The sequence below is a fragment of the Sorex araneus genome, chromosome 6, assembly GCF_027595985.1.
Source record: "Sorex araneus isolate mSorAra2 chromosome 6, mSorAra2.pri, whole genome shotgun sequence".
NCBI lineage: Eukaryota > Metazoa > Chordata > Mammalia > Eulipotyphla > Soricidae > Sorex > Sorex araneus.
In genome coordinates this window covers 101,916,655-101,934,554 of record NC_073307.1, presented here as the reverse complement: position 1 = coordinate 101,934,554, position 17,900 = coordinate 101,916,655, and the positions used below count along the sequence as shown (strand labels likewise).

At 61.3% G+C, this 17,900-nt stretch overlaps 1 protein-coding gene across 1 annotated transcript in view; it reads right to left on the bottom strand.

Moving 5' to 3' along the window:
• Positions 1 to 13,737, bottom strand: part of STARD10 (StAR related lipid transfer domain containing 10) — a 28,211-nt gene extending 14,474 nt beyond the window's left edge. The window contains exons 1-2 of the mRNA XM_055142045.1: positions 13,600 to 13,737; positions 12,810 to 13,122 (exon numbers count right to left, since the gene is read on the bottom strand). Coding sequence (XP_054998020.1) covers positions 12,810 to 13,016 — 207 coding nt within the window. The 5' untranslated portion in view covers positions 13,017 to 13,122; positions 13,600 to 13,737. The remainder of the gene's footprint in view (positions 1 to 12,809; positions 13,123 to 13,599) is intronic.
• Positions 13,738 to 17,900: the final 4,163 nt, after the last annotated feature.

Genomic DNA, 17,900 nt, shown 5'->3' with positions numbered 1-17,900 from the left:
AGACACGGAGCCCCTCAGAGAAACTGCCTTCTGGGGCTCCAAACCCAAAGCTCTTCCCATCTCTCAGGCCCCGCGGGAGTGGACGCATCCTCCTGCTAACCCCTCGACGGAGGCAGCGTACAGATCAAGGGTCGGGACCCTCTGTTCCGCCCAGGGCCACGGACCTTCATCTCCTCCTCCGCAGGCCGTACCGGGCAGGCAGTGCATGACATACCCGTGTCTGTCCTGCAATTCCACGGGCCTGATACAGCCCGTGGTCTGGACGCTCCCCATCCCTTGCTGGACGCCCAGGGACAGCAAGCGACACGGTTTAACACAATGAAAAACGCCCCGCCCGCCGCCTCTACTACCCGCAGCCAGGAACGGCCCGCAGCGTGCAGGCGGAACCCGAGGCCGTGAGCACACGCAGGCAGGGCCACACATGCCAGTCCGCCAGCAGCTCACTGTCACGAGGTGCCACGCGGCCAGGGGAACGGCTGCCCTGGCCTCCTCCGTGGTGTAGGTAGGGGAGACGTGTGAGACTGAGCCCCAGGACGGTGCAGAGGTGGCAGGGAGGTGGTCTTGCGGGTGCCCAGGGCAGATGAGAAGAGAGGGCTGGTGGGTGCGAGCACTGAGTCCCTCCCCCCTCCCCCACTGCGACACTTTCCCAGCAGGCATTCATTCCCCCATCGGCCCCGTGGCTATTTGGCTATTTTTGTCTTCATACTTCAGTACTTCAGCCTGCTCGCTCCCTGAAGCCCTCCAGGCACACTGCCCTGCCCTAATGCCTTCAGGCTGGGGGCGGGGGGTGGGGGGGTGTTAGTTCTTCTCTCCTCAGATCCACCTGCCCACACTGCAGTACTGGAGGGCCCCTTGTCCAGCTGGGCACAGAGCCTGCCATGTAGCCAGTGCTCAGGAGAGCTGCCCCCGGGTGGAAGGACGGACAGGAAAGCCACCAGGAGGTGCCACGGGCTGGTGGTGCTCAGGGACAACCTCTTGGTCCTTGTCCCCCGCCCCTTCTTTGACTTTACTGGGGACATGGGGTTGAGACTTATACTCAGCCGGGCTCAGGGGGACTCCCGCCTCTGTGCTCGAGGGTCCATGTGCGGTCCTGGGGGACTGAACCGGGGTCAGCCGCATGACCGAGAGCTGGAACCTGGCCGTGGCCCTCGGTGCTGCTGCTTCGGAGAGAAGCGGCAGCTAAAGGCCCTGGATTCCTGTCAGAGTCTCTGGCTTGAGACCTCAAGGATGAAGCTTTAAAGCCACTGTGAAATGCATGATGGGGCGGGGGGGAAGAGGCTGTGCTGGGAGCTCTTGATTTATGATCATTAATAGTTCTGAGGGCTAAGGACAATTATAATTGTACACAGATGCCAAATGATACTCAGCTAATTAGCAAAAATGCCCACAGATTTTTTTTTTTTCACTGTGTGAAGAGAAACGGCCACACAGTCAGGGGCAGTAAAAACGGGGTGGACAACAGGGCTGAGGAGTGGGCCAGAGGGCTGGGGTATGTCCAATACCCAGCACCATATGGTCCCCAGAGTACTTCCAGGTGTGGTTCTACTCTCCCCCTGCAAAACACACACACACACACACACACACAAATTGGCTCCACTACTCTTAATAGCAATTTGGCAAACATTTGAAAAAAAAAAAAAAACCATTAAAATCTATCTTTCGACTTAGTTCCTGGAACCCCAGGAACAGAAATTTGTTTTCAGGGAAAAGAGGAAAAAAAGTCTATTACCATATCCAAGACTGTATTAGTGAATTTATCATTCAGAGAACAGATCGGACAGCATCGCCCCAGCAGGGCCTGGCCGGTGACGAGGGCACATCCCCAGGCGCTTTTCTGGCCAGCTGCTGGGCGGTGGCGATCCAGCCGGCATTGACCGCGTGACACAGGCTGACCGAGCCTGGAGGGGCCCGGTCCTGCCTTGGAGCCCAGAGCCAGCAGGACAGCAGCCACACTGGAGCCACAGCCTAGGCCAGAGACGCCTCCCGCCCCCTCCTCAGAAAAAAACACCCAGCGGCCCCCTGGAAATCCATCTTCTTTACTGAGCACACATAAAGCATCTCCCCCCGCAACTGCATCAGAGGCTACTACCCGAGGCACCCCTGGATGGGTCCAGTGCCACCCGCCCCCGCCCCCCTTCCCCATGGCGGGGTGGGGAGGGTGTCACCCACTCTGCAGAAACAAAGGCTCAACTCTGAGTCAACAATCCGGACCTGGCCGTGAGAGCCACCTGGAACCAAGAGAAAGCTCGCCTCAGGAACTGTGTCTCAGAAGCAGTTTTCGTGTTCAGGTTCCTGATGCTACTAAGACCACCAAGTTCACACAGGCTACAGGAGCGGCCCTTATAACCTAGTTTAGAGGCTTCGCAGGGGCCTGGGGAGAGCGTGGGGGCTGCAGTGCATGTTTTGCTCTGTTTCCATCCCCTGAACACCGCTGGGTGTGCTGCAATAGCAAATAAGCCAAAAACAGTCTCTCGGTTATTTGTTTCCTGGGCCTGGAAGTCGGGGCTACACCGGGGCTGCCGCTGAGTTCCCCAGGGAGGGAAGGTTCGCCCAAGGCTGTGACCAAGAATGGAGTCACCATGGCTTCGAGGCTGCCCTCACGTTCCGGGGAAAGGTCAACACAGAGAATCGATCACCAACTACATTGTAGTCGAAGGCCATGTGGGGGAAGGGAGTTGCGGGCTGAATGAGGGCTAGAGACTGAGCACAGCGGCCACTCAACACCTTTATTGCAAACCACAACAGCTAATTAGAGAGAGAAAACAGAAGGGAATGCCTTGCCACAGTGGCAGGGTGGGGTGGGGGGGAGATGGGATTGGGGAGGGTGGGAGGGACACTGGGTTTACAGGTGGTGGAGAATGGGCACTGGTGAAGGGATGGGTTCCCAAACTTTGTATGAGGGAAGTATAAGCACAAAAGTGTATAAATCTGTAACTGTACCCTCACGGTGATTCTCTAATTAAAAATAAATAAATTTAAAATTAAAAAAAAAAAATAAAAAAAAATAAATTCTCAGCACCATATAAGTAAAATTAAGTGACTGTGATGGAAACAACAAAAATTGAACAAAAACTGAGAGTGCAAGCAGGTCCATTGAAATGAGACTTTTGCTGTTGTTTTGTATTTATGATGGGAAAATATGTCTTATTTTTTTGCAATATGGAGGGTTCTGTTTAGAGATGGAGATTGAATGTATAATTCAATTATTATAATAATTATAAATTTTTATCTATAAAATAATAATTATAATTCAAAAATGCAAAAAAAAAAAAAAAAAAAAAAAGAATGGAGTCAAAGAGGAACAGACCCCTCCATCACCCCCAGTCTGGGGGTCAGGGCGGGACAGAGGGAACTCCTACAGGCAAACAGGGGAGCCACCGGCTCCCAGGGCAAAGGCGGGGGAGGGGCAGAGGAGCTGGCTAGGCCGGCCTGGCTGGCCTGCCTGGCGTGGAGTAGACGTGAGCAGGGCCACTAGGTGACCCCAGGGGAGATGTCAGAGGCCAGCGGGACCGGAGCTGTTTCTCGGGAACTTGCCCCTCTGCTCATTCATTCACCACTTCTGCAAGTGATTGCGGGGCACCAGCTCTAAGCGAATTCCCCTTCCTGCGCCCAGCTGCCCTGGGAGGAAGGAGGAGGAGGGTGATGCCCACCTGTCAGTGGTGGCTCAGCACCAGCCATCCGAGTGACCCAACACCTACCCCAAGGGCACCCCTGGGGCTGTGACTGGTGGAGGACCTAGAGAATCCGCAGGAGCCCAGGGCTGGGGTGAGGCCTGTCCCTGAGGACCACACATGCTGGGGCCCCGGGCCCCCCTCCCCCTCCACTGGCTTCCCAACGGCCAGTGACAGGCCTCTTGTCTGCAGGGAATCAGGTCTGGCCCCACACACCCCATCTTTCCCCACATTTGTGTGGGGTTTTTTCAAGGGTGGGGGTCCACACCCAGCAATGCTCAGGGGTTACCCTCGTTCTGCACTTAGGAGCCACTCCTGGCGATGATCAGGGGACCATGCGGGACGCCCGGAACGGAGCCCGACTCAGCTGCACACAAGGCAAAAGTCCCCTCTGGCCCAGCTGAGCTGCTCTGAGGCTGGGGAGAGTGAGGGGCTGCCACACATCCCCCAACTGCTCCGCGCATGCCTGCTCTGCTCCCCCCACCCCACCCCCGGCAGCAAGCTGTAGGGCTGGGCTCTGATCTCCAGCCCCTCTGCTCCTGGCTGGGGAGAGGCCAGGACACATGACAGAAACGGGCCGACACCAACACGACACGGAACCAGGAGCGATCCGAACTCCCAGGCCCGACTGCCAGCAAGCTCCTGCCCAAAGTTCTCGGGAGCTCCAGGCCCCCTTCAGCAGCCGCCAGGAACCCTGTCCAGCCAGCGGTCAGCCGCAGGCCACCCCTCTTGTCTCATAAGCTCCGTACTGTGGCTGGGAGTCTGGGCTAGGTCCTGGTCTCGCCCTCACTCCCCCCTGCAACATTTCCTCTTGGGTCCCCGACTCCTGGGCCAACCCTGCAGCCACCAGGGAGTCTTCTAGAACTCAGAGCTGGTGCCAGTACTGCCCATGCAGAGAGTCTTGGCACTTGGCCAGCTGCCTTCAGCATCTTCCCTCCAACGTGTCCTGCGCTGTGGGCTCTGCTATCCTCCCCTCCTGTCAGCCCGAACCCCTCCCTCACTGAGGGGGGCACCGACCTTCCCCGCCTGCCGCATGGCTCTGACGCCAAAGGACCAGTACCCTCCACTCCCACCCTCCAGGCTGAGTTCCTGGGGACGCTGTCACCAGAGCCACCAGTCCCCCTCTAGGCTGGAGAGCCGGGCCGGGGGCTGAGCCATCCCACGTCCCTCGCACCAGTACAGACGCCGGCAGTGCAGGGGGAGGCAGGGGAGGGGCCGCAGTAAGGAGCTGCATAGGGTAGAGCTGCAGAAGGGGCCAAGCGGCGACAGAGGCCAAAGCAGCCACTGGGGCCCAGAGACACGCCCAGAAGAAAAACACCCCATTAGGGGCAGATGCTGAGCCCCGGAGAAGCCAGAGGCCGAAAGGGAGGCTGGAGGCAGGGAGGGGAGAAGGCTGCAGAGCCAGAGCAGAGCAGGGGGCGGGAGGCACCGGAGACAGCTGAGGAGACATAATTGGATCAGAGACAATTCTGCTGCAGTGAGGGGGTGTGACTCACACACAGCAACCCAGACCCGGCTCGCACGCGGAGGCACACACACACACACACACACACACACACACACACACACACACACACACTTCAGGGAGGAGCATGCACAAACACGAACGCACAGACATGCACACACACTTATACATGTACACATCACTCATACATGCACACACACAAATGCACACATACATTCAGAGGCACAAACATGCACACTTACACATGCACACATACACACACTTGCACAAACATACATGCACACATGCACATATACCCTTAAACATGCACACAGACATGCATACATACACTCAGAGGCACACACATGCACACATACACTTACATACAGACATGTACATATACATGCACACATTTATACATGCACATACGCACACATGCACACATTCACTTATACGTGCACACACTCACAGGCACACATACTTATACATGCACACATGCACACATACACTATACATGCGCACACACAGTCACAAACATATACACTCTCATAGGGACATGCACATACATACCTACAAATCCATGTACATTCAGCAGACACTCACTCACACACCCACACACACACACATACACACATACACACACACAGAGGTTGTGCTCCGGGTGTCAGCAGAGGTACAGCCCAGCACCTGCCATCCAGCTCTGCATGCAGAAGGCACCCAGAGAAGGCCAGGAAACCCCACCACACCCTCTTCCCTCACAGCCACCATCTGCTACCTCATCTCATTGTTTATTTTACTCGTCTCCCCCTCGGGATGTCAACCCACAACAGCAAGATCTGATCCGTCTGGTGTGCCACTAAATTCCTGGCTATCACACAAATCTGGCGTATAGTACATGCTCATTAAAGATCACCAGCGGCATGAACGCTGGACACGGTGGGACTCCGCTCCCTCTGGGGCTCAGACCTCTGCCTCCATGAAGACTCCTCGCCTCCCTGCCCCAGGGCCCGCCGACTTGGAGAGGCTCACAGACATCCTGGGCAGGCACTGGCAGGGAGAGCCCAGAGCAGCAGGGGCACAAACCCCAAAGGATGAGGGGAAATGTTCCGGCCCCCCAGGGAGACAGCGGCAGTACTCATCCCCCACTCCCGGTGTGCCTGGCGGGTGTACATGCGCAGCCACCGTCTGCTCCAGGAAGGGGTTCTAGAGGCATCAGCCAGTGTAAGGAGAGGGCTGGGAGCAGAGTGGCGGGGAGGGCAGTGTTCAGCTCAGGGCCACCCCCTCAGCCATCCCCCCGTCCTCCCTCCCCAGGCCACCTGCCCCAAGTCTCCGCAGAAGGAGGTTTGGTGCTGCCCCCTCACACAGCTCTGGCTGGCTCCTTCCTTCCCCCTCTTCCCTGGAGCACTCCCCTGAAGTGTGCCAGAGGCGATAAAGGGAGGCCCCAGAGGACAGGGGGCGCCTCACACCTCTGTGTGCTCCCACAGCATCCTCCCCGGTGGCTGGACTCACTCACGCGCTGCCCAGGACAGGGTGAGGGACGGGCTGTGGCGGGGAGAGCCTAGCTTCTGAAACTCAGGGTGCCCCGTAACTGACTCAGGGGGCCAGTCTAGAGTAAAATGACATATGATTCATTTGCAGCAAATGTCTGATTAGCATACTTGCTTTATACACCGAGAAACCCCAGTCGTGTAAAAATCTCTCAGGCAAGGGGCCACAGATGAGCTCCGTGGGCCGCCAGGGTTGGGCCCCAGATTCTGACCCACGGTTCCCTGAGCAGTCCCGGCAGTGACTCCTGAGCACAGAGTTGGGAGCAGCCCCTGAGCATCACAAACCCCACAGATGCCCATAAATGACGAGGCATAGAGCTTAGACAGACATCCCTGGCACCCTGGGCTGTGGCTGGACTTTGGGGTCCCAGCGCCCACAGTCCCAGGGGCCCAGCCGGGCATGGAGACAAACGACAGATGCAGGGAGGAGAGCAAAGCCATCTGTCCCCAGGCCTCCCTCCGTCCCTCATCTCCTGAAACTTTAAAGACCTTCGGCTGGAAACTGAGCCGGCTCGGCTCGTTAAAGTTTAAAAGCCAGAGCAGAAGCCGGGGCACAGAGCCTGCGGGGCTCCCGGACAGGACGCCCACCCCCACCCACAGGGGGCTGCACCGCCACACTGGGTCACAGCCTGCTGGCACCCCCTTCACAGTTCACACACTGCAGCGGCACGGCCACCACCAGCCCCGGCCCCGCCCACGGCCTCCGGGCCTCTCTGGGAGCCATCCCTGCGTCTCCGTACCCCTGCACCCTCCGGGGGTCCTAGGCTGAGTTTTCTAGCCCCTAGGGGCCACACACTGTGCCCCTGGCAGCCGTCTGGCCCTTGCCCCCCATCCGTGGCCCCAGGCCCAAAGGGGTGAGCTGAGCAACCCTCAGCTGAGCACCCACAGCTCCCGGGAGGAAGAAGCCACCTGGAAATGCTCCTGGCCAAGGCTGGGGGAGGACCCCTCTTCCAGTGCTCCCAGCGCTGCCCCGCTGCACCTCCGCCCGCACAGACTAGACAGAGGCTACTGAGTGAGGGAAGGGAGTGCCAGGCCAGGTGTGCAGGCCCCTTTCACAGCCCAGGAAGCTTGAGTGGGGCATGGGGGGGGGGGTGCAGGCTCCCTCCCCTCCAGCCCCAGGCCAACCTAGGGACCTCCCACAGGAGGCTTCGCCTCGGCGGTCCCAACCCCCTCCCCTGCCTGTCCACCCTGAAGCCTGCCCTCTGAGCCTGGCCCCTGGGGGTCCTTGCCTTCAGCTGCCCCCACCCAAATCAGCACCAGACGTGCCGGAACAGTGAGCCCGAGACCTAACTAACCCTGGGACCCCGGGCCCAAGGAGCCCCTGGATGATGCCCAGACTACCAAAAGTACAGCAAGCTGGGTGCTCGCCTTGCATCCGGCTGACCCGGGTTCGATCCCAGGCATCCCCCAGGGTTCCCCCAGCAGGGCCAGCAGGAATTCCTGAGCGCAGAGCCAGGACTAACTCCTGAGCACTGCCGGGTGCGGCACACAAACAAAAAATAACTTTCCTGTGTCTCCCCTCCCCGTTCTAACCCCCTTCCAACCGCCCCCCCGCTTCCCGGAGAGGGAGAAGCTGGGGGGCTGGGCTCTAACGCGTCTGAGGTCTCCGGGGTCCGTCCCTGCCACCACCCGGACACCAAGTACTGCTAGGGCAGAGGTAAGGGGTGGGGGAGGGCTTCCAGGGCCGGGTGCAGGCGGGTGGGTCCCCCAAACACCGTGGGAGTGTTTTCTGACCTCCGAGAATCAGCCGGGAGAGTCTCAGGCACTCCTAGGTGGGGCCTCCCCGAAACCAATAAACAAGTAGATAAGAGGAAGAGGAAGAACGCGAGGCGAGTGGTGGGGAGGAAGAGACCCCTGAAATGGGCCAGTCCCAAGAGGAGCGGAGCCGGAATGAGCCCCGCCCCGCTGCCACAGATAAGGGGCCTGAGCTGGAAAGGTGGGGTGACCCCCAAGGTGACAGGCAGGCGCTGGGCTCTGGCCCAGCTGGGTGGCCTCCAGGCCGCCCTCCCAGAATGACACAGCACAGGCCGAGCACAGCAGGCGCGGGCTGGCGCGTCCCTGGTGAGGCCTGGGCGCCTGACAAGGCCCCAGGGAGCCAGGGGGGCCCGGGTCCTGCCACGGCCTGCCCTAGGCAGGTGCCTTCTGCGCCTCCTGCCCACATGTGGTGGGGTGCGGGTCACTCGGGGGCTTGTGAGGGGCAGTCGTGACGATTCAAGGGAAAGATGCTGCCCTGCCCACTTCCCCCTCAAGACTCAGAGGCTGTCCCTGAGTGATTCTGCCTTTCACGGGGGCGGGGGGTGCCGAAGGGTCCCCCCCTGGGGTCAGGAGGAAGTGGCATGAGGGCTTGGGTCTCAGTGGGGGCCTGTGGTGTGGGGCAAGTAGACAGAGATGGGGGAGGGACACCCTGCGGAGGACGTGGAGTCACAGGACAGGAAGTCAGCAGGGATAGGTCGTCACTGCACAGCTTCCGGTGGGCCCCAGCCACAAGCCCCCCAGGAGCCCTCCCCTCCCTTGCCCCCCTGCCCAGCCCCTGAGGGCCCCAGTCCACCCCGACAGCTGCCCGCTGAGTCTCCGCCTCTGGGGACATCTGCCACACAGCAGGCCTGGGACGGTCAGGCCTCACTCCGGTCTGGAGACCGCGGGGGACAGGCCGTCAACCTCCTCCAAGCACACAGCAGGACCGAGCACCACAGGACAGACGGACCGTGTGCAGTGGTGTCATCTGCTGTCTCCGTGTCCTGCCCCTCAGCCCTCCCCCGGGGCCCACGGCTCACAGCGGGGAATGGCCAGGCCTTCTCTGCCCCCGGCCTTGCACCAGGTCCAGCCTAGCCCGAGGCTCTGGCCTGTGTCAAGGAGAGTGACCTCACATGCAAGTGCTCACAGTGAGGGACTCAGAGTCCCAGAGGGGCAGAGGCCAACCTGAGCTGCCCCAAGCCCCTTGACAAGACTAACCCGCAAACTGCCACAGGTAACATGAAGGACTGACACACACGGCGGAGCGACAGGGCCGCAGGCAGCACTTGCCTGGCACGCAGCTGACCAGGGTTCGATCCCTGGCACCCGGTACGGTTCCTCCAAGCCCCACCAGTAGTGATTCCTGAGCACAGAGTCAGGAGTTAGCTCTGAGCACTGCCAGGTATGGCCTCCCCCATGCCCCAAACAAAAATCTAAAAACAATGACCGACTTAGACGGAACGGCGACACCCCACCCCCACCCCTCGTTGCCACGGTCACTCACAGAGCCATAGGCACCATGAGAGGAACGGGAGCCCAGCCTTCTCCACTGGCCCCGCTAACAAATGACAGCCCCCCACTTAGTATTCCCTTCTAAGGGGGGCATCGGGGAGCCCGAGGGCCTGAGCCTGGAGACTCAGGTTCAGGGTCCATGTGGCCCTTAGCCGTGGGCCCAGGATCAAGTTCAGTACCTGCCTCAGGAACAGGCCCTAACCTCGCTAACGCGTCCAGGGCCCAGTGCAGGCCAGGGGCAGGCCAGCGGAGAGTCCAGGGAGGGAAGGGATGCTGAGGAGAGCCCCCGGGGACTCCAAGAGGCCCCCAGGGACCCCGGGGAGGGGAGAAGGGAGAGAGGGGAGACACAGCAGACAGGCAGGCCTGTGCCCCTCCTTATCCCTCCAGGATCACACAGGGCCATGTGGCTCAGCAGGCGGGGGCCAGGGCAGAGGACGGCGAGGCTGGAGGAATCCAGACACAGCCCAGGAGAGGCCCCCTCACCCAGGGACGCTGGCTTCCCGGCCTGACCTCGGCCAGCAAGCCACGCCCCTCGCGGGGCCTTGCTTTCTCGCTCCTCAAACAAGAAAGGGCCCATGAGAACACAGCGTCCTTCAAAGAGTTCTGCGGGGGTTAATGTCAGCTTGTTGACTAAGAGGTGAACCCAAGCGGACAGCCAGGCTGGATGACCTCGGGCATGTGGCGCGCCCGCTCTCGACCTCGGGGTCTTGCCATGGGAGACAAACCCCCTCCCCTCCAACTGGCCTGTGACCGAGCTGATGGGGGACACGCCGGGCTCCGAGCAGAAACAGGAAGGGCGCCGTGGAACCTGGGAACCCCAGAGACGCAGGGTGGTGGGAGAGTTCCCCAAGCTGCAGCCCAGTGCCAAGGGGCCCATCCCGAGTGCAGGGCTGGCCTTCAGGGTGCCCATAACCCAGTTCCCGCCCTTCTCCTTTGCTCACGTCCTGCCCCCCACAGCCTCCCCCTTCTGTGGGAGCAGAACAGGAGTACCGTCATGGCAGGGGAAACCGGAAGGGGCTAGGCTGAGAGGCTGGAGATGCAGGTACCAAGACCAGCTCTGCGGGGACTTGGCTGTGTGCCCTGCGGTGAGCTCCTCTGAGCCTCAGTGTCTTCCCTTGCACCCCAGAGAAGAGTGGTATAGGGAGGGGGCAAAAGGGACTGCAAAGGGTCATCCGGTGTCTCCAGCCTCTGTTCAGCCAGAAAGGCTAGGGTCCAGGCTGCCACAGAGAGTGTGTGTCCGTGTCACCCACGCCAGATTTCATAACAGCCCTCACTTCCCAGGGGGCCGCCTGATGATGGGGCAGGAGCGGGAGCACAGCGGGTGGGGAACTTGCCTTCAATCCCGGCAGCCCCTGAGCCTGCCAGGAGTAACGCCTGAGTGCAGAGATGCTCAGTAATGACTCCTGAGCATCACCGGGTACGACCTTCTCCTCCCCGCACACACACACACGCACCAAAAAAGCAAAACCAAACCAAAATATCCCAACAAACCAAGGGAAGTTCCTGCCAATTCAGATCTGGTGGTCAGAGGTTTGGTGGGGCAATACAGCCCCCAGACCCACCAGGGCCAGGCCTGGGCAGGCAGGTGTATTTATTAACCAGGGCAGATGGAGGCGGCAGCTCCGCCCTGTTGACACAGGGGTGGGAGCTCTGGCCTGGCTTCAGGCCTCCCCTTCCCTCCCTTCTGGGGAGCCAGTGCCCCAAGGTACACCGGGCCTTCCGCCTCTCCCTAGTGGCTATCAGGAGCAGCCTGGCCCTCACTACTCTCTTGCTCACTGTCCAGTTTGTCCTTTTGTTCCTTCCTGCCCTCCCGCCCTCCTTCCACCGCCGTTCCTGGTGTCTGGGTTGGATACTGGAGGTGCAAAGAGGAAGGGCCTGCCCGTGTCCTCAGAGGCCCAGCGCTGCGCTCAGACACCAGCCAGGTCCCCCCGGGGAAGGGCCCAGTCCAGAGTCCTCGGGGACTCTGGACAGGGAGGCCCCAGGAAGGGGGGGACAGGCAGAGAGACAGTCAGGCTGCCCGGTGCAGATGGGGTCATACAGGCAGACAAGCGAGCAAGCAGGCACCCGGGGACAGATGGACCAAGCTGGTAATGACTAAGACAGCGTGAGGCATGGAGACAGGACGTCAGACTCAGCAGCCAGCACGGGCCCTGCAGGGCGGCCAAGAGGCCCGAGCTAAGTGCAAGAGCAGGGCTGAGGGGTGGGGGTGGGAGGTGCAGGCTCTGCTGCATCCGGCAGAGACTGCAAGACCAGGAGAAGGGAGGGGAGGGGGGCCCTCTGCCACCAGTGAGGGTCAAGCACAGCAAAGGCAGATGCCCTGGGGCGGCCCCCAGGCCTCCAGCCCACAGTCCCCAGGGCCTCTGTTCCATCTGCACAGGCATTGGGAGAGGTGGGTCCCAGCTCCCCCTCCCCCTCCTGCTCCTGCTCTGTAACGGGGCCTGGGTTGATGCTGGCCGGGGCACACAGGGCTTCCCTTCACCCGCTCCTCCCGACACTGCCCACGGGAGCCTCAGGGAGCAGTCAGAACAGGAAGAAATTGGGGTCCCCGGCACCCTCAGGTAGTGGGAGTAGGGGACTAGAGACCTAGTCTGGGGAGTGAGAACCAGAAATGAGGGCAAGAGGAGCTCAGGGTCCCACCTGGGGTAGCAGGGTCCCTGAGGGGCCGGGCCACTTTGGGCAGGGCTGAAGTAGGCACAAAAGCCAGAGTTCTCTCCTCTCCAGGCCTGAGGTGTGTGTGTGGTGGGGGGAGGGGTCTTTGTGCCATGGGGCAAACTGTGCCAGGCAAACGGTGTCTCCTCCTGGTGCCTGGCAGGTGCACAGCCAGGTGTAGGAGGCCCTGTGGGGACCCCCCGGCCGTCCCGCACACCCACTCCCAGGCTGCACCTGCAGCGCGCACCCTACCTTGATCTTGTGCAAACTCCGCTCCATCTCCAAAGCTTGGACCCACACGGCCACGCCGGCCTTGCTGTAGGTCAGGTTCCAGCCCTCCTGGGCCTCGCACTCGGACCGGAAGCTGCGGAAGTCCTGGTCGTCGGGCACCTGGACACTCTCGCGGCCCAGGACTGGCCGCGGCCCTGGGGGCTCAGGGGACGCGGCTGCCTTCTCCATGGGGAAGCCCGGGGCCCAGGTCCCAGACGGGCTCTCTCGTGGGTCCTCCTAAGAGGCTCTGACAACGTCGGCGCCGCTGCAGATGCTGACGCCACCTTCCTGGGACCTGTAAGACCGGTTTGGGGACCCGAGTCAGCAAGGCGGCCGGGGGCGCGGGTGGGGCTGTCCGGGGTCCCGGGAGGAGGAGCATTTGCGGTCGGCAGGGGCTGACCCCCTCCCGCGGTGCGAGGGGTTGGAGGGGGAGGCGCGGAGGGCGGGCAGGCTGGCACAGGGTCCTCCCGGGGCGCTACTCCGGCCCGCGGACCGGAGTGGGGGACCCCCAGTGACTGCCGCTCCGGAGGGGCCCCGCGCCGCGCGGAGCTGCCCGACGCGCTCAACTAAGTCGGCGGCGCGGGGGGCGCGGGGGTGCGGGGCCGCGGGGGTGCCGGGGCGCGGGGGTGCCGGGGCGCGGGGGTGCCGGGGCGCGGGGGGGCGCGGGGGGGCGCGGGGCGCCGGCGCGCGGGGGTGCCGGGGCGCGGGGGTGCAGGGCGCGGGCGCGGGGGCGCGCGGGGGCCGGCCGGCCGGGCTGCGGGGGCGCGCTCACCTGTGCCCGCCGCGCCGCCGCCGCTGCCCCGGGCCGCCGGGAGGAGCGCGGGGCCCCGCTCGGCGCCGGGGCTCGCGGGCTCCGCGCGCCGGGTCGCTGTTTTCCAGGCTGCGGAGGGAACCGCGGCCCGAGCGGGGAGCCCCGCCCCGCCCCGCCCCGCCGGGTCCTAGCGCCCGCCCCCGCCCACCCCGCGCCCGCGGGGACCTGGCCCCGGGCGGAACCCCGGGGGACCCCGAGCGAGCCGGGCGGGGACGAGAAGGCATCGGTTCTGAGCAGGGGGCCGAGGGGGGTCGAGAAGAAGGGTTCTGGAAGTTAGCAGCAAGCCTTTGCTCTCCGCTCCCCCCCTCCCATACTGAGAGTCATCTCTGTGTGGGCAGAACCACCCCAGGTGCTCCTCCTCCGCGTACACCAAAGACCCCCCACCCCCCACTAAGGACGGCCTCGTGCCATCCCCCATCAAGCTCAAGAAGCCCACCCGGTCCGTGTCCAAGTCAATTCCCCCTGCGGCCGGCAGTCCCGGTTGGAAGTTGACCCAAACTACAAGGTTCACCGGCTTGCAAAATCTCCACTCAGTTCTACCTGGCCTCTCACTCTGGTCTTTTTCCACTACTCCTGAGTACACATCCCTCCATGAACAGCACCCCGAAAGTCATCGGGTCCCTAAGCTGTGGGCCCCCTGTGCTTCCCCAGACAGCAGTGGCAGTCCAGGGAACCTTGGGGGACAGGGGTCCTGGAGGACTCGAGCCCTGGGCTGGGGCCAGAGGCAGCCCCTCTCCTGGGTCCTACTGGCTCCTTGAACGGGAGCCGATAGTTGGAATCTCTGAGGCCAGACGAGCAGGAACATGAATGAGGCAGCGGGCCCAAGTCTGAGCATTTCCACCCACGGCCCTTGACCACAGTGACGCCCCTCCTCTATGGGGGGCTAACGGTCCCGCCCCTGCTCAGGGACTTGCGTGAGTGCAGGGCCTCCTGTCTTCTTACCTGCTCTCTCAGTGTCCTCAGCTCTCTGGGCCAGAGTTTCCCTCCAGAGGATCAGGGAATCAGAAAGTGTGACCTGCCTTGGGGCCAGAAGGTCAAGCAGGGCTAAGTAAGACTCTTGCTTTGCCTGTGGCTGACCCAGGTTCAAATCCAGCACTACATATGGTTCCCCCAGCACCGACAGGGATCATTCCAGTACACAGAGCTAGGAATAGCCCCTGAGTGCTGTTGAGTATGCTCCCACACACACACACACACACACAAACACACACACACACACACACACACACACACACACCTTCCTTTACACAGAGCTAGAAGCTAGAAATAGCCCCTGAGTGCTGTTGAGTATGCCCCCACCAACACACACACACACACACACACACACACACACACACACACACACACACACACCCTAGAAGGTGTAACCTTCCAGCCTGGCTCTCCTAGAATCTGGGCTGGGATATAACGGCTTTTCTTCAAGGCACTAGAGACAGACAAGGACTTTCAAGGTATGTTCACAAATAAAGGTGTTTCTTCGTGAAGTACTCGGGACTCAGATGTTTGCCAAACCAGTGAGGGGGGTGTGCCTGCCTGCACCGGGGCCATCCTGCACAGGCTGTAAAGTGAGTCCGGGCCTCCCTGAGCCCTCCAGCCTCCCTCCCCCACCCCCTTCTGCAGCAGAGTCAAGGGCATCGGGGCAGAGTCTCATCTCAGCTTCCCCCTTCTCTCTCTCTTAGGAACCTGGAGTGGGTGGTAGGGGCAGACGACTGTGGGCGCTGGGCAAGGGGTCCAGCTCTCTTCTCACACCCCCTGCCTGGACCTCCACTCATGGCAGGTGAGGAAGCTCTCTGGCTGGCAGGGTTTTGTCCCGGAGCTTCCCGTCCAGACTTGGGGGGTGGGGGAAGACATAGGAGAGCCGACTTCGAGAGAGGTCTGCAGAGCTCTCTTGTGACTCAGAGCTTCGGGATTCCCCCCAAGGAAAGAGGAGCACGAGCCTGGCGCATGCTGCTTTCCAGGAGGCCAGCAGCCCGCATCACAGCTGCAGGAAATCTCTTGCGCTCATCAGCAAGTCCCCGGGATCAAGGAGATAATGCTGGAGTGACAGCAGGAGGTAGCCGAGAGGGAGACTGACAACTTCCCCACCCCAGGAAACTGACAGTTTGAGGGAGATGCAAATTCACAGAACAGAGGGCTGCGGCCAGGCCTGCATTCAAATCCAGAAAGGGCTAGAGAAGTAATAGCAAGGTGGGGGAAGGTCGTGTGTGCATGCGGGGCGCAGCAGACTTTGCTTCCATCCTGGCACCACATAGCCCCATGTCCCTCCGCCCCCCCCTCACCTGATCTGAATCTCTCCTCCTCATGAATTTGGCTCCACACACTGCTACTTCTCCCTACGGCCAGAATTTACTTTCTCTAGGGTTAGGGGTGCTGTTTCAGGGCATAAGGGGCAGCCCAGGCAGGAAGGGGATGGAACCCAGGAGGGCTGGAGGCAGATGCCAAGGGGGCTGGGGGCGGATCCCAGGGAAGATGGGGGCGGAGCCCCGGGATCAGCTGCCTCTGCTGCCCACAGCCAGGAGACACAGGGTCCAGGTTGGCTGCACCATTTCCTCAAGGAGGGAGCAAGGGTGGGGACGTGTCCTCACTGAGCCTCAGTTTCCTCGTGCAGAATAATCTTGCGTACTCTCAGTCATAGCAATGAAGAGTAACATCTGTCAGTTCCCCCTCCCCCAAATAAAAGTATAGTGGGGGGGAGAAAAAAAAACTCTGAAAATTTCTGAAAATGGCATGTCATGTCCCCACCCCCTCCGCAAAAAAAAAAAAAAAACTGGCAAGGCAGTGTCATGACAAAATGGTGGTTAAGATTCAGGTGGGAAGCATAGAACAGAGGGAAAGGCGGGGGGTGTGGCCCTGCTCTGCACCCCAGCTCCTGACCCAGTCACCCGGGTACTCTCCAGGAATGAATGGAGGGGCCTCCGACTCCCCAGCCAGGCAGAGCCTGGCCCGTCTCCTCCCCGGGTCAGTCCCAGGCAGGACTGGGTGTGCAGGGAGACACAAACACCCAGGAGAAGGTGCTTGGCAAGCTGGGAAGTGAGCTGGAAAGTGAGGGTCACTCCTGGGGTGCTGGGTGGCCCCGAGGAGCGAGCACAGGGACACACCCCGATCCACAGCAAGCAGAAACCCACGGGGACTCCTGGGCCCCACCCTGTGGCTCCTGAGAAGGGGACCTTTTAGAGAGTCCTGGGCACTGACCGCTATCAGGTTAGGGCATCCGGAGCCCCCCTGGCCTGGTCCCTAACAGTCTCTGTGCCCTCATCACTCATCTCGCCAGGAGAGCCCCGGCTGGCAGGAGCAAGCACAGACAGCAGAGCGAGGTGGAGAGAAGACCCGAGCTCTCCCGCTGTGGGCCAAGGCTTGCACCACATCCTATGAGATGTACCCCTTCCCCTCCCCTCGGGCGCTCCTGGAGCACTCATCAGCCTCCAGACTCGGCCCCCACCTCCACGGCCCTCCCCGCCACCGTCACCGTGGAGGGACCCCCAAGTAGTGCTTTGCTCCCAGGCACCCCCTTCCCTACTCACCATTGAGTTAGACAGACGTTCTCCTCTGGGACATGAGGAGAAGGTCCCCCCGGCCTCTTCTCCCAGCCCCCTTTTAGGGGTCACCGGGCCTGTCAGCTTGGGTAAAGAAACTTTCCAGGCTGCCCAGGGCAACAAAGTGGTGTCTGGGATCAACGTTCTAGAAGACTGGGCAGGACCAATGTGATGTCATCAGGAAGCAGGAGAATGCTTCTCGGGGGGCCGTCTGGAAAGGCCAGGACAGAGCTCTCTGAGTCCCCAGGGCCAGCTGTGCCTCGGAAGGACGTGTCCTTTCCCGTCCCACGCAGACCCGGATCTGTGTGTTTGCCCAGGGCGGCTCACCTGCCCAGGCTGGGCCTCAGAGAGCAAACAGCCCAGACTCAGCCCCGAGAAAGCTGCTGGGACCCGGGGACATCCACATTCTGCCTCCTGGTGGCACTGTCATGGTCACAGACCATCCCCCTGAGATCCTCTCATAGTCCCCGATAGCCATGTGCCACCTCATGTGAGGATGGCATGTCCCACACGACCACAGCTCACTCACGCTGGGCCACACGGAGCACTGGGTGAAGGAGTGCGGCCGGGCAAATCAGAGGCATTACATTGTCAGGGAAGCTGAAAACATGCTCTGCATGTTAAGCACAGCCCCAATATTTGCTAAATCTAGTGACCTGATATCCCAGGCATTGCCACGCCCACATCACAAAGCCTCAGAGTGCCGCGTTGGCACTCACTGATTCCCAC